Source organism: Haemorhous mexicanus, chromosome Z (genome assembly GCF_027477595.1).
Source record: "Haemorhous mexicanus isolate bHaeMex1 chromosome Z, bHaeMex1.pri, whole genome shotgun sequence".
Lineage (NCBI taxonomy): Eukaryota > Metazoa > Chordata > Aves > Passeriformes > Fringillidae > Haemorhous > Haemorhous mexicanus.
The window spans coordinates 20,009,716-20,023,093 of record NC_082381.1 but is presented as its reverse complement, the minus strand read 5'-3'; the positions used below and the strand labels follow the sequence as shown (position 1 = coordinate 20,023,093).

The 13,378-nt window shown below is 41.5% G+C and overlaps 1 protein-coding gene across 1 annotated transcript; it reads left to right on the top strand.

Annotated features, from left to right (window-relative positions):
• Positions 1 to 409: 409 nt before the first annotated feature.
• STARD4 (StAR related lipid transfer domain containing 4) lies at positions 410 to 10,546 on the top strand. Its single transcript, XM_059873271.1, has 5 exons — positions 410 to 544; positions 2,462 to 2,511; positions 4,979 to 5,105; positions 6,251 to 6,365; positions 6,892 to 10,546. Exons 1-5 carry the CDS (start codon positions 440 to 442, stop codon positions 7,116 to 7,118), a joined length of 624 nt encoding a protein of 207 aa, XP_059729254.1. The 5' UTR covers positions 410 to 439; the 3' UTR covers positions 7,119 to 10,546.
• The last annotated feature ends 2,832 nt before the right edge of the window (positions 10,547 to 13,378 follow it).

Sequence of the window (13,378 nt, the reverse complement as noted above, 5' to 3'; positions counted from 1 at the left end):
CGCGTGACGTGAAGGGGCGGTACCCCCGCCCCCCCCCTCCCGGCGGACCGCGCCACCATTGGCTGAGCCGACGGGGCGATCGCGTTCTGATTGGCTGCCGGTATCGCGCGCTGTTGGGCCGGCCGCGGGTGAGCGCGGAGCCGGGGGGGCGGCGCGGCCGTGAGGAGATCCGTTCCCGCCGATCCCGGGACGGGGCTGGGGTGCCGGCTGCTGGCTGCTGGCTGCTGGCCCTCGGCCTGAGCCCCTGACCCTCGGCCTGCGCCCTTGGCAGCCGCTGTCTACCACCTGAACGCCTCTGGGGGATGTGCGGGTCTGCGCGCGGCGGTATTTTCCGCATCCTCCGTTCGGAAGATCCTCACTGTTGCTGGCATCCCTGACTCCGTGCCGAGTTCTGCTCTGTGTCCGTGTGATTAGGCATCTTCGCGCAGGAGGGAAGCAAATGGATCCCCTGCCCAATCCCGCGCCCCTGGCCTCGAAGCTGCGGAACACGCTGGTTCGGTACCACAGCATCGGAGACGGCGAGTGGCGGGTGGCGAAGAAAACCGTGAGTGCTCTGGGCGGTTCTGCTCCACAGGAAGCTGTGGCTCACCGGTGCGGCGGAAAGAGCCCGCTGTGCTGTGCCACACAGCTCAGAAACATTTGGCCGCGCCCTGCAGGGCTTGAATCTGACAGACGCTGTGAAACCATCCCCCTAGAATATCTTTAGATGGCAGGAGGTGTTTTTCCCGTTCTCAGGCATACTCTGTCATTTCTTCTACCCATTTTCAGGGGTATTTCTCACGGGAGAACCTGTGTAGGATTATAGGCTTGACTTAGAACAAGATGTGAAGTAGTTAGCATTAATAACTACATTAAACACTAATTAGTAGTGTTGCAAGAGGATCACGTGTACTTCCAGCAAATAAGACGCAACCTGCTGGCATCTGGAATCTCTTGTCAATAAATAGTTCATCATGCTTCAGGTTTCAAATGTCTTCCTCTTAGAAATGAGATAATTCCTTCCTTCTTAAGAAATGAGATATTTCTCAAGGCTTCCTCTCATACTGTTTCACTTTTCTCTTCTTTAGAGACTGCACAATATCCTAAGTTTCCTTCCCTGAAAGGGAGTACAGTTCCTGCTTTCTCCAAGCAGTTTGCCATCCTCTTCTTTTGAGCTGCCTGGGTTTTTTGAGTTGTGCTTCAACAAGCTAAATAGCCTTTCCTTGTGCATCATTCCTAGGCTGGGTGAATACTTTTTAGCGCTGTCCTCCACAGAAAGTAAAGTGTAGCAATATGCTAGGACTAGTGTGGTAAATTTCTATCTCTGTCTTTTTGTTACAGTGGTTTGAGTAGTGTTTTTATTTTTTCTTCCATCATGAGCAGACACTGATAAGACAGAGGCAACTGGTCCAAATGTAACTTATTATTTGCAAAATTTGCTGTCTGGAGAGGGAGGAATGTTACATCCAAAATTTGCTGTCTGGAGAGGGAGGAATGTTGCATCCAAGCCTTTCACTCTTGCAATACACCTATACCACCCCTACTCTACTAAATGTATTGTTGTATTAAGTACTACTGTATTCCTTTAAAAACTTACCTGCATCATTGCATTCCAAATCCTCAGATTTTACCCCTCTCTCCAGCCTTTCCTTCCTCTCTCCTTTCTTTGCTCCCTCCCTTCTTTCCATTTTGATATTGTGCCATGTAAAATAAATTCAGAGCTTTACCTACCACAAGGAGATGTGTTGTGCTCCAAAATACCTTAAATGATTCTGGACATGGTACTTAACAGTACTGTTCTTTAGGACATTTGGTCCTTTGTGCTTGTGTAATTGTGATTCCAAATAAAGTGGTGCCATATGGTACTCTTCAACACCAAAATTCAGACATTTTGTCTGAATGGAGTTCCATGTGATAGTTACCTAAAAATCAGAAGATACTGGTTTCTCTATTTTCTCTGCATAACTTTAAAATAAATAGACTAGTGCTTGCAAGACTCTTCTAGTCAGGCATCTAGGAGAGAAAGGTAATTGAACTTTCTTGCCTGCTCCTGCACCTCCTGCACATTTCTGCAGCCTGTGTTACAGGAGTGCAAGCAGTAGTGGTGTGGTCTTCCTGTCTGAGTAAGATCCGGCTGTTGGCTTTCCAGTGGCCTTGCAATTGGAAGGCTTTCCCTGATAATGTTGTTCCATTATTCTGTGTGTTTTCACAGTAAACTGACTTGGCCTGCCAAGCCCTCCTTCTGCACAGACTTCTAGCGTTTCACTCTGAGAAAGCAAATTTTCTGATTTTTTTGGAGTAATAGAAAATTACAAGTAAAAGATATCTGAAAAAGCTGAAGAAAATTGTGCAGTGGTGCCCAGGTGAACCATGGCTAATTATAAAGTTGGCTGCTTTTCTTCAAGGAAATTGAAGCATTTTCTGGACTTCTTGCAATTGTATCCAAGTGACAATTAACTTTGTGTCTTATTTTTTTTTTCAGAAAGATGCAACCGTGTGGCGTAAACCATCAGAGGAATTCAATGGATACCTGTAAGTTTGTCTGCATAAGAGATACATTTTTAATGTTCCACAGATGTGTTCTGTAGAGTTTAGAAATGAAGGCTGTGAATTCTACAGCCCTCAGCTACACAGATCCTCCAGAGGGGAAGCTAAATGTGTTACCTATTGTGGCTGTACTATTCCTTTCTAGTTTTTCAGTTTGATACTTTAGCATTGCATGGTGTCTAGAACAACAGTGAAGTCTGTGGAACACACCACAGGACTCCCGTTAGCTGAAGTGGCAACAGCATCTGCCTAGATGATGTCCTTTAAAGGTCAGAATCAAGCCTGGGTTCAGTAGTTCTGAAGGATCACTGGGTGACAGCTCAGTTAGTCCTTGGACTCTTGCAGTGACTGTGCAACTTCAAAATACCAAGTGTGGGGTTGTGAGAGGGTTGTGTGGGGTTGTTTGTGTGACATGAAGGCCCTCCCTGTGTGAGTTTCTGTCGCTGGGTTCTGTTGGTTTCTGTAGGGTTAAGTAGAGAAATAGTTACTAAAAAACATCACTCTGAAGAAATAAAAGGTCCTGTGAAAAGGTAGTGTTTAAAATTATCTCAAAGACTGATACACCCTACGTAATTTAAGTCCTGTTGAATGTGCAAGAGCTGATGGTCCCAGACACCAAGGGTTCCATGGCCCCACTGGCACCAGCAGGTTGTGTTATTGAGCCATTGCCAGGGGGGCAGTGACTGCTGTGTGCAGGTGAAGATCCCTGGGTTGTTTAAGCACCTGGAGAACTAAAGGACACTTTGAAGAGCTTACCAGACACCTACCTGCAAGCCACTGACATATTCATGTGGTCTTCCTGTTCCAAGCATACATCTGAGATGGGCTCCATACAGATGATTGATTATGAGTGAATATGGGTGAACTGCACAAGTGAAGAGGTGAATCTGTTGCTTGATTATTTACTATAAATAGGAACATCGTAATGAACAGAAAATATTTTTAAAACAATGATTCTGGTGGATTCTTCCCCTTCAGGATTTGGAGGCCCAGTAACTCAAGAAAACAAAATCTCTGGTGTCTACTAAAATAGCTAATTAAAAATGAATGTTCTGTAATGTCATGTACCAAATTATTTTATTTGGTAATGGTATGCCACTAAAGCATAATAGAGTTTCTCATTAGCTTGGTTCTACTCCTGTGTTATGATCTGCTCTAATCACAGAGGAGTAAAGAGAACTAACTCTCACTCTCTGTGAATAGAGCAGAATGAACCCAAAAACTTTTGGATATTCCCCAAAACTTCATTAAAACCAGACAAGGCTAGATGTTGATACTGAAAAATTGATACATTTTATTTAGTAGTAAAAGAGGGAAAGAAAAACAAAGAAATAGAAAAAGGGAGGTATGTTTGGGGGCACAGGGAGAGTGACAGAGGTAGGTTAAGTAGAAACATGTTACCCCTCCTCTCCTCAATGTAGTCTTGGTGGTGAGGGTCCCCCATACAAAAGTATAGAATCCCATGGATTAATACAGGTTTGGGCAGGTGGGAATGCCCAGGTGCCTCCCCTGAGGGGGGCAAGTTTGACACTGTCCCTTGCATGTCTCTGGATCTGTTATATCATTTTGCATCATGTGCAGCTCTGGTGCAGGGTCTGGGGACCCCTTTAGGGGGGCCCTTTAATGGGCCATGACAGCTGTCCCTTATGTGGGTGTCCCTTAGATACGGCTTTTGCCGCGGAGAAGAGGCCCACAGCTGAGCTGGTGTGCACTGCAGAGGATGGGCTTTCACTGCCTCTGAGCAGAGGCTTTTTCACCACACACCCAAAATGTCTTCTCTTCGCCCTTTTGATGGGAGGGTCTCTTCCAGCCTGATAGCAGATAAGCCTGGGATCTGTGGCCTCCACCCCAAAGGTGCTGGGTTTTTCTCCCTCAGCCTAGACCTGAGTCACTTTATCTTATCTCAAATCAATTTACAGTCCAGGGTCTCAGGAGGCCCGTTGAGGGTTCTTCTGTGCAGCTTTTGTTACACAGTTTTGCTATAGTAGGCAAAAGTCCTTCATAAAACTGTTAAAGCCGTAAACCATATCATTTCAGTCTCCAACATCCTGTTACTTCTGCTTTATGAAAAATGTTTTTTCCATTATATTCCTGATCTCCTTTTTACTTTAGGTTTACTTACCTGTGGTGAACTCCCTTGCTAGCCAAGCAATAGGATAAAATGACAAATTGTTACAGTTGTTGGAGAAATAAACAGGATAATTTTTATCCATGGAAGGAATTTGCCATTTATAAAATATTATAAAATACTAACTGTGTAAAAAAGACAATTTTTCAGATGGTTTTTCAGAACAAAATTTCTTGTAGGGAAGAATAGATGGACCCATAGGTGTTCTCATCTACTGTTTCTCTGAGGCAATTGTCCAGTGACTGTCCTTTCTGGTACCAAGGTGTTAATGTAAGTGTACTGTTGAAAATTAGTGGAATATAAAGAATTTCTTACTTTTTCTAGCTACAAAGCTCAAGGAGTGTTGGAAGATGTTACTAACAGAATAGTGGATCATATTCGGCCTGGACCTTACAGGCTGGACTGGGACAGCCTAATGACTTCAATGGACATCATGGAAACATTTGAAGAGGTGAAGACTTGTTTAGATTCTTGAGGGAAATGTGTATTGATGAATACATGAATTTAACATTCATGGCTTTAACATTCATGTAGAGCAGAGCAATTCCAACAGATACGAACTTTTCTCAGCCTTCTTTTTTGCATGCATGATCGGCATTGTGCATACATGTGACCACAGATCAGGCTCTCTAGCAGCACAGTCCTGTTCTGAAGCTTGAAGTTCATCTTTCCAATAATGCTAAAAATAAAGAAATCAGTCACAATTCTCTTGGACCTGGTAGCTCTGGTAGCCTCTGATAAAATTCACATACAGAGGGCTACAGTGTCATACTGTGTATGCCAAAGCCATTTCATACAGCTTGCTTTCTTCCGTTCCACAGCAAACAAAAATATTAGTCCACACATATGGAAGCTGCAACCTCCCCCTCTTCCTGAAGGGCTGACTTGTGTGGCATGACTTTATGCTGAGACACAAGATAGTTCATGAGGGTCAGGACTTGATAAAAGAAAGGTAGGTTTGAAGCTGGTTCCAGAACAGCTAGTAGCCTTCCTTTGGTTAATGCAGACATTCCTAATGCAGTAGGAATTCAACATCTGGATGCCTGGCTTGAACATGGATTGTCATTTGTTCTATCTCTGAAGGAAGATTTATATGACAAAGTATTTTGTCTGTATAAAATGTATGCAGCCTCTACTGTATTATAAGAAAGCCTGTTTTGAAGAATTGTTCACATTCCATTTTATTTTTCACTTAGTGGATTAAAGTATTTGATAGAGTATCTTAGTACCGAGAGATTCCTCTTGACATTTGTTCATGGTCCCTTTTGACTTCACAAGTGCTCTTTGGCGACATAAGAGCCATGTGTCTTTCAGTTGTCAGGCATGCCAAAGTTCTCTTTCTTTAGATTTTTAAATCTTGATGGTGCCAGATATTCTCTGCTTTCACAACTCTCACTTGCAGACCACAAGTCCTTAAAACTTCCAGCTTTTAGGTTGAGAATGGCACAGCCATTTAGACCTCACTGAATTTGCAGTGTAGTTGACAGAGGCTGTGACCTTTGTGACGTTAGCTGCCTGCAAGCATTGTGTTTCCCTGCATTCATTATACTAAGATACTTTTTTTTTTTTGTCCTTGTAATTCTGTCACTCAACAAGAACTGCTGTGTGATGCGCTATACAACTGCTGGCCAGCTCTGGAACATCATAGCACCGAGGGAGTTTGTTGATTTCTCTTACACTACAAGTTATGAAGATGGGCTTCTAACATGTGGTAAGCCACCACCTGCCTCTGTAAATTCTTATTTTGCAACAGTTGCTTGGCTTAAGATTTGATTCAGATTTAGTAGTAGTAAACATTTGAAAAATGGTCTAAGATGGTCTTCAACAAATAAATTCAAGGTGTTTTAACATTTTGCATGTTACTCGTTTACCCATGAACCATTCCTTTTTGCCAGGTTTCACTTATGTCAGCTGTGGGGCAGGAGTGTTAGAGACAAGTTGAGTCCTTCAACTCAGGTGTTAGAACAAAGTGGGTTGAGTAACAACTTGCTTCTTGTAAATGGGAGGAATGTCCTCTTTTAACATTGATTTTTTGCTTATCGTGCTCTCCTGTCGCAGAGTTTGGATGAACAGCAAATTCCATGCATGAAAATACCCAGAAACTCAGTGTGCCTGTCACTACTACTAAATTCCCCAACCAGAAGCTTATATATTACAGATTTACTGCACATTAATTATTTTTAACCTCTTTCAATTTAATTTCCCTTTTTGTTCGTTTGTTTTATTTTCCTTGATAGGCATAAGCCTGGACTATGGAGAGGTGAGACCAAACTTTGTCCGTGGATTCAATCACCCTTGCGGTTGGTTCTGCGTCCCTCTCAAGGACTCTCCTGGCCACAGTCTTTTGACAGGCTACATCCAGACTGAACTGCGAGGGATGCTACCACAGTCTGCAGTAGACACTGCCATGTCTAGTACCCTGGCCAATTTCTACTCTGACCTCAAAAAGGCACTCAAAGCATAGACAAACAGAGACTTAAAAGCCAGTGCATTCCTTGCAATCAGATTATGTTGTTTAGCTTATCATAGGTTACCTACTAAATTGAGGTAACACTCTTCCTGAATGACACCCAAACCTTTGTGTTGAGGATCCAAGCAAATCAGCAAATTTAGCAAGTGCTTTTTGATGTAATAATTGGCATACATTCCCAGTGAACTGTGTGAGATGCTTTTTTGCTGCTCAGCACTCTGCAGCTTTGTGAGGAATAGCCTGAATCTCTAAACTGCCAGCTTCCTCAGTAGAAAGCACAAGATGTGTGTGTGGGCTCTAAAAATGCAGTGTGAGCTCAGCTCTCTCCAGCAGTTTTGGGAGCCAGCTGCTCAGGATTTTGATGATGCAGGTTGCTGTACAGGCAGCATCTCATTGAAGATGTAATTTTATAATATATATATATATTTATATTTACCTAAATTTTAATTTATTTTTTAAAGTTTGTTCAGCTGCATCTGTAATTTGTTTTTAAAATTTGCTTTGATTTATCATATGGATATTATATAGCTAAGTTGTTAAATGATACTATTCATAAGAAAGCTATTTGTACTTGAGAGCAAAAATAAGTGTTCATTATTGGCATTTCTTTGATGTTGTAACTGTAACTTATTTGCTGTTGTATATAACAGTCTCAGTACATAAAGAAATGCCCTTACAGCTGATCCAAAGCTCATTTAGATCATCAGGTGTCTTTCCATAGGTTTTTTTGGTGGGCTTTTAATCACACAATTGTCAAAATAGCAAACCTCCAGTGGATCTTCAGTGATACCCAGTACTTCTAAGGAGTTTTTTACTTAAACTTGTATGTAATACCGTGTGTGGGGATTTCATTTGGATGGGCTTTTGGGGGGTTTTCTTTCTATGTATGTTTCTTTAACGGCAAACCCTGGAATTACAAAATCAGCAGAAAGAGCCACTCATTTGCTTCAGAGATAGGTGTTGCTGTAGCCACAGCAGCACAGACTTGCCAGTGTTCTGGTGCTGTGGAGTGCCCTGTGTTACTTCTCCTAGATTGATCTTTGCAATAAATTAACTTCTTGAAACATGAGCAACTGAAGGCTAAAGTTCAAGCTGCAGAATTGCTGAGATCTGCTGAAGGATACAGGGTCTTTTTTTAAGATGCAAATTTCAAGGGTATTCAGCAATCTGAATCTGTGATTCTGACAGATGCATAGCAGCAGCATTTAAAAAATGACTCCCTCCCTGCTAGGAACATGAATTCTGTTTAAAATCTGATGTTAAGCCTTTGATGTTGGTATGTGTCATTTGCTCAGGTGACACTGTAGTTTAACCCCATATTTTGCCAGTGCTCACAGTTGCAAGTTTAGGTGTGTAGGAGTTTGGAAAGGTATCTTGGATCCCTGATATTGGGGAGTTGTATACATACAATCCAGGGAGAGGTAATGGACTCTCAAAAAACCAAAAATTTAGATGAAAGTCTGAATTTGTAATATTGGCTTTTTTGACACTGGCCACTGTAACTGAACTCTGAATAGTGAGGAACTTTCCTTTCTCATTGCTCAATCAGAGAGGTAGAAAAAACATAATACCAACTATAGTGGGGGGCTTCTTCTACCTGCTTCATGTTTTAAGGTATTTAGTACTATTTAAGACTGTTAAAAACAATGCATGAAACAGCCTTTGGGTCTTCATGGACAGAAAATGTTAATTCCTTTTTAGGTTTTATGTATTCTGCATTTCCCTTTAAACCCCTCGATTAGTCTTCCCATTTTTTTCCTACCTTCCTTGTGTCTGCCAAAGTACTGCAAGCTCACAAAGTGATCTTCTACTGCCAGGGACACCAAGGAATTGCTGCCAGAATCCTCTCCTTTCTAGTACTGGTACAGAGGTAATTATGAAATCTCTGGCAGTGCTGCTCTGTGGGATGAATGATGACATGATTGTAGAGGAAACTGTTTGAAGTGTATCCTATTTTTTCTTCCCAGTTACAAAGATTACATGTGCAGTGAATCTGCATATTCATGTCTTCTCTTTTTAGAGCTGCTGGGACTGATTAATGGAGGGGTTGTGATACAGATGTACGTAGAGAAAAATAGTGCCCAGTTTAAATCTGCACAGAGGTACTTCAGTGCTGGAGAAATGGGTCAGAAGGAGCACCAGACACTTACCAGGGGGATGTTAGTACAATACCAGGCAGGGAAAAGTAATTGTTCCAAACACCCATTTTAGTGGCTCTGACACATATACAGTATTTATCCATATTTAGTATCCAGTGAAATGGCTTTTTCTCTTTTTGGTAGAGACAAATTGGTGAAGCACAGAGCAGCTGAAGAAAGAAGAACTTGAGCTAAAATAAGAAAATTGCTAGTGTATTTTTGTATATTGATGCTTCTAATAAAAATTTCAGCTACTGATTAATACAGAACTAGAAAAAAGATATCCAATTTCAAATGTATTTATTTGAACCTAAAATTTATATTATTTTTATATAGCTGTAGATGGAGAGGGAGGAAGAACTGTTCTTTAACCAGAGTACATCAGAACTGAGAAAGCTACAATATCAGAGCCTCTTCTCCCACTGTTGCATTCTCCCCCTGAGTTACTTGACAATCTAGGTGGAGCCAAAAGGGTTAAAACAGGAAAGCAGTGCCAAGGACAAAGTGCAGGAACCTGGGTTTTGCTTATGCAGAAGATATGGGAAACTAAGTAAATACTTAGTACAGATTTCTATCACTTAGGAATATAGTTATCTAGAGGCGACTTCTGAACAAATTGCCCAGGAATAGCAGAGATCTGGCTTTGCTAGACAAATAGCATGTACATAGACACATCAAAATTATTTTTATATGGCTAATAATTTAAAAAAAAAACTTACTTTTTTTAGAGATTTGGGCAATGTGACACTGTACACTTTGGCACTTTATCTAGGTGCTTTGTAGGTGTGTGGGAAACCTGACTGGAGATAAGAGAATTTTCATGTTTGAGTTCTGTTCTTCATCTAAAACCTCCAGCATTAAACCTTACCTGTGATGTGCAGAAGATGCAGAGCTGGGGTTAAGCTCAATTTAGAGGTAGTCGAAGTAGTCTACCAAATCTGGCTGGGAGGTGGACTAGTACTTCAGAGATATATTCTGTGCACAGGCCCTGACCTCAAATTTGATGAATTTGTAAATGTGAAACATGATGAAACGTGCTTATAAGACACAGGATATGTAATTCCTCCAGTAATCATAAGTAGCCAGAACATGATGGTGTGGCCTGGTTGTTTAACCTAGGAGGTTCACTGTTGTAAAAATAGCCCTAATTCTAGAGAAACCACTCAAGTTGTACCTGTGAAAGTCAAAGTCTGTTTTAACAGTGGGTTTAACTTACTGTGTTCAGCATTTAAGCAGTTGTATTTGTATTTTGAGTGCAAATGCAGAATAAATAATAGAATCCAACAGGCTTGTGATGTAGTTTCTTCAATACGTGTGCAGCCATAAGTAGCCTTTTTGGGGAGTTATGTCTGATGATGTGGTTCATCTTCAGCTGCATGGTGATCTCTAATGATACCAGTTAGTCTCAGTAAATTTGAAAGCCATAAAGCCTGCCTCCACTTAAAAACTTGATTTAGACTGATGAAAAATGCCCAGCTGAAATATCTTGAAAGATGTACAAGTAGGATTTTCTCAAGGCTTCAGTTCTAAAAATGTATATGCAAGAGTGTTTGATGGCCCCATGATTGTTGTGGAAGAACTTTATTATTTTGGCTTAGTATTATTTACCTTTTTGTATGTTTAAGAAGTGATCTATTAACCATAAATGTTAAGTTAATCTGAAACACATGAGCATATAGCACCTGACAGAAGGTATATAGATGTATATTAGGTGTATAAAACAAGCTGCAACATTTATATTGGCATGTATTTAGTTAAAACCTACAGAAATGAAGAAAATCCCTATCTTCTCTAGAGCCTTCCCTTGTTTCTCTTGCAAAGCTGGCATTAAGGCAGTGGAGTTCTGTAGCATTTGACTTCAGTAGATAGAGGTGTAGCCTTCCTTTGTTGCTGACAAAAGGGACTGTTGCGTCTGAGAAACAGTGCATTCTTGTAGGGCATGTATCATGTCACTTTCTGCAAAGTGTGGTAGGGATAGGTATAGAGGCCACTTGGGATCTTTGGATGATCCTTAAGGAAATTAATTAGAATTGTTAAAACATTGATATTCAAACCCATTTTCTGGTGAAAAATAATAGAAGGATGAGAGAGATTTTTAACCTACACCAAATATTCTCTAGAAAATAATATATCCTGAAGTCCTAAACCACAATTTAAACTTTGTAACGCATTCTGCCTTTTCCAGTCCTCATTGCTGGTGCTGTGCTGGTGACTCAGTTTTACAGTTCAGGTAGGGACTGCTTATCATGGAGTTAACCTTCCTTGGAATTGTGCCACTAGCAGGGAGAAAGCAGACGCAGATGGTAACAGCATATGGCAGGAGATACTTGTGCATTTTTCATAGCTGACCCACATGATAAGAGATGCCACATCTGGATTAAGGAGCCTCAAATACCAACACGTTACCCAGAACTGCCTTCTCTGGAGTTACTTTCTTTAAAACATTTCTTTCAGTGTGCCAAAACACTGGGACAAGCTAGTAATCCTCAGAAGTTTTTCTTTGATACAGGTAACCTAAGTGGAACTCTTAGAAGATCAGTTACTGCCTGAAGTGTAACCAGAAACTAACCTGGTTCAGGCCCTCACTGGACCAGTTTAGCTCTGCCCTGGGATGCACGGGGTAGAAATCACTTCCTGAGCTCTGTACCTGGGCCTTGCTGACCTGCCTGCCAGCAGAGACCCCTCTCTGAGGCAGTTTATAACCCTGGAGAGAGAATTATTATGCCAAGATTCCGTGACTGTCTCAGCCTGCAATTTGGGTTCCAGGGAACATTGCTGCTGAGGCATTGGTGTCACTAATTCCAGCTCCAGGGTGCACAGGGGAGGCAGGGCAATGCTCAAGCACTGAGCATTTGAGCAGCAGCAAACATGAGTTTGGTCAGCCCATGTTATTTGGGTGCCATACAACTCATCCTTGGTGTGCCGATCAGGATTTCAAGCTCCTCACAATTTGAAGGGGGAAGGAAAGAAACCACAGCAGGCCTTTTCTCTGGAGCATAAGCCATGTCTCCAGAAACCACCCTCTCTTCTGCATACAGGATTAAGGGTGCAGCCCGTATGTGCACACCCATATCTGCAGAATTTAATGGTCTCTCTGTTTCAATCAGCTAAATGAAAATAAAATTTTGTATATGCTTAACATGGGCAAAACATCTTTCTGTTCTGCTGTGTGCCTCCCAGCCCACACCATGGGAATAGAGCTTCAGTGGAAATGAAATTGAGGAAATCTGATGGCCACCACAAGTACCAAAGAAGTAAGGAAGAGGGGAGAGACCCTTCATGCACTTTTTTTTAATGTCAAATGAAAGTATGGAGAATTCACCATTAATGTAAAAATACTGAATCACTTCTCAAAACCCCCTGCATCATTGGATATTTGAAACATAATTTCTGCAATATGTACAATGTTGAAGGAAACAAGTGCCTGAACTGCTGAGAAGGACATCTAACTCCAAAAGCCCAGGACTTTTAAAAGAAGACTGCACCAGACATCAACAGAAATGCAGAAATGTGATAGTTATGAGGCAGGATCATTATGCTTAACTCCCCAGCTATCCTAACTCATGAAAAGTTCCTCTGTCTTGTTAGTTCTTTCCCATTTCCCATTTCCTTATCTGTCTCAAGTTCACTATAAAACCAGTGTAATGTTGTGCTGTATCACGAGCTCCAACTCAGCTGTTTGATGTGCTGTTTTTAAGAGGTCAGCCAAAAGCAAACAACCCTTGAGCTCCAGGGGGAGCTCGAAGCCAGCTCGATACTTGCCCTTGTCTTTCTTTTGGTCTTTCCACTGCCCTTTTCCATTCTGTTCTGGAGGTGTGACCAAGATGATTTCATGAAACTGCAGTAAGAATGTATGCCTTGCATTAGCTTGGAAAAAGATTCAGCAACATCCATGGAAGTGCCAAATTAGACTCTTTTTTTTTTTTTTTTTTTTGTCTCCTGGAGCACTGTTGCCATGCAAAATGTCTTGTACAGCTTATAATAATTTATTTCTTACATTGCTCCAGGATGGATGATTTTTGTTTCTGTAAAATCATCTCCCACAATAGGGTATGAAGGAACTTTGCATTCAAGCAGTTTGCAAGACTAAGAAGTTGTAGGTGGTAAGAATAGCAA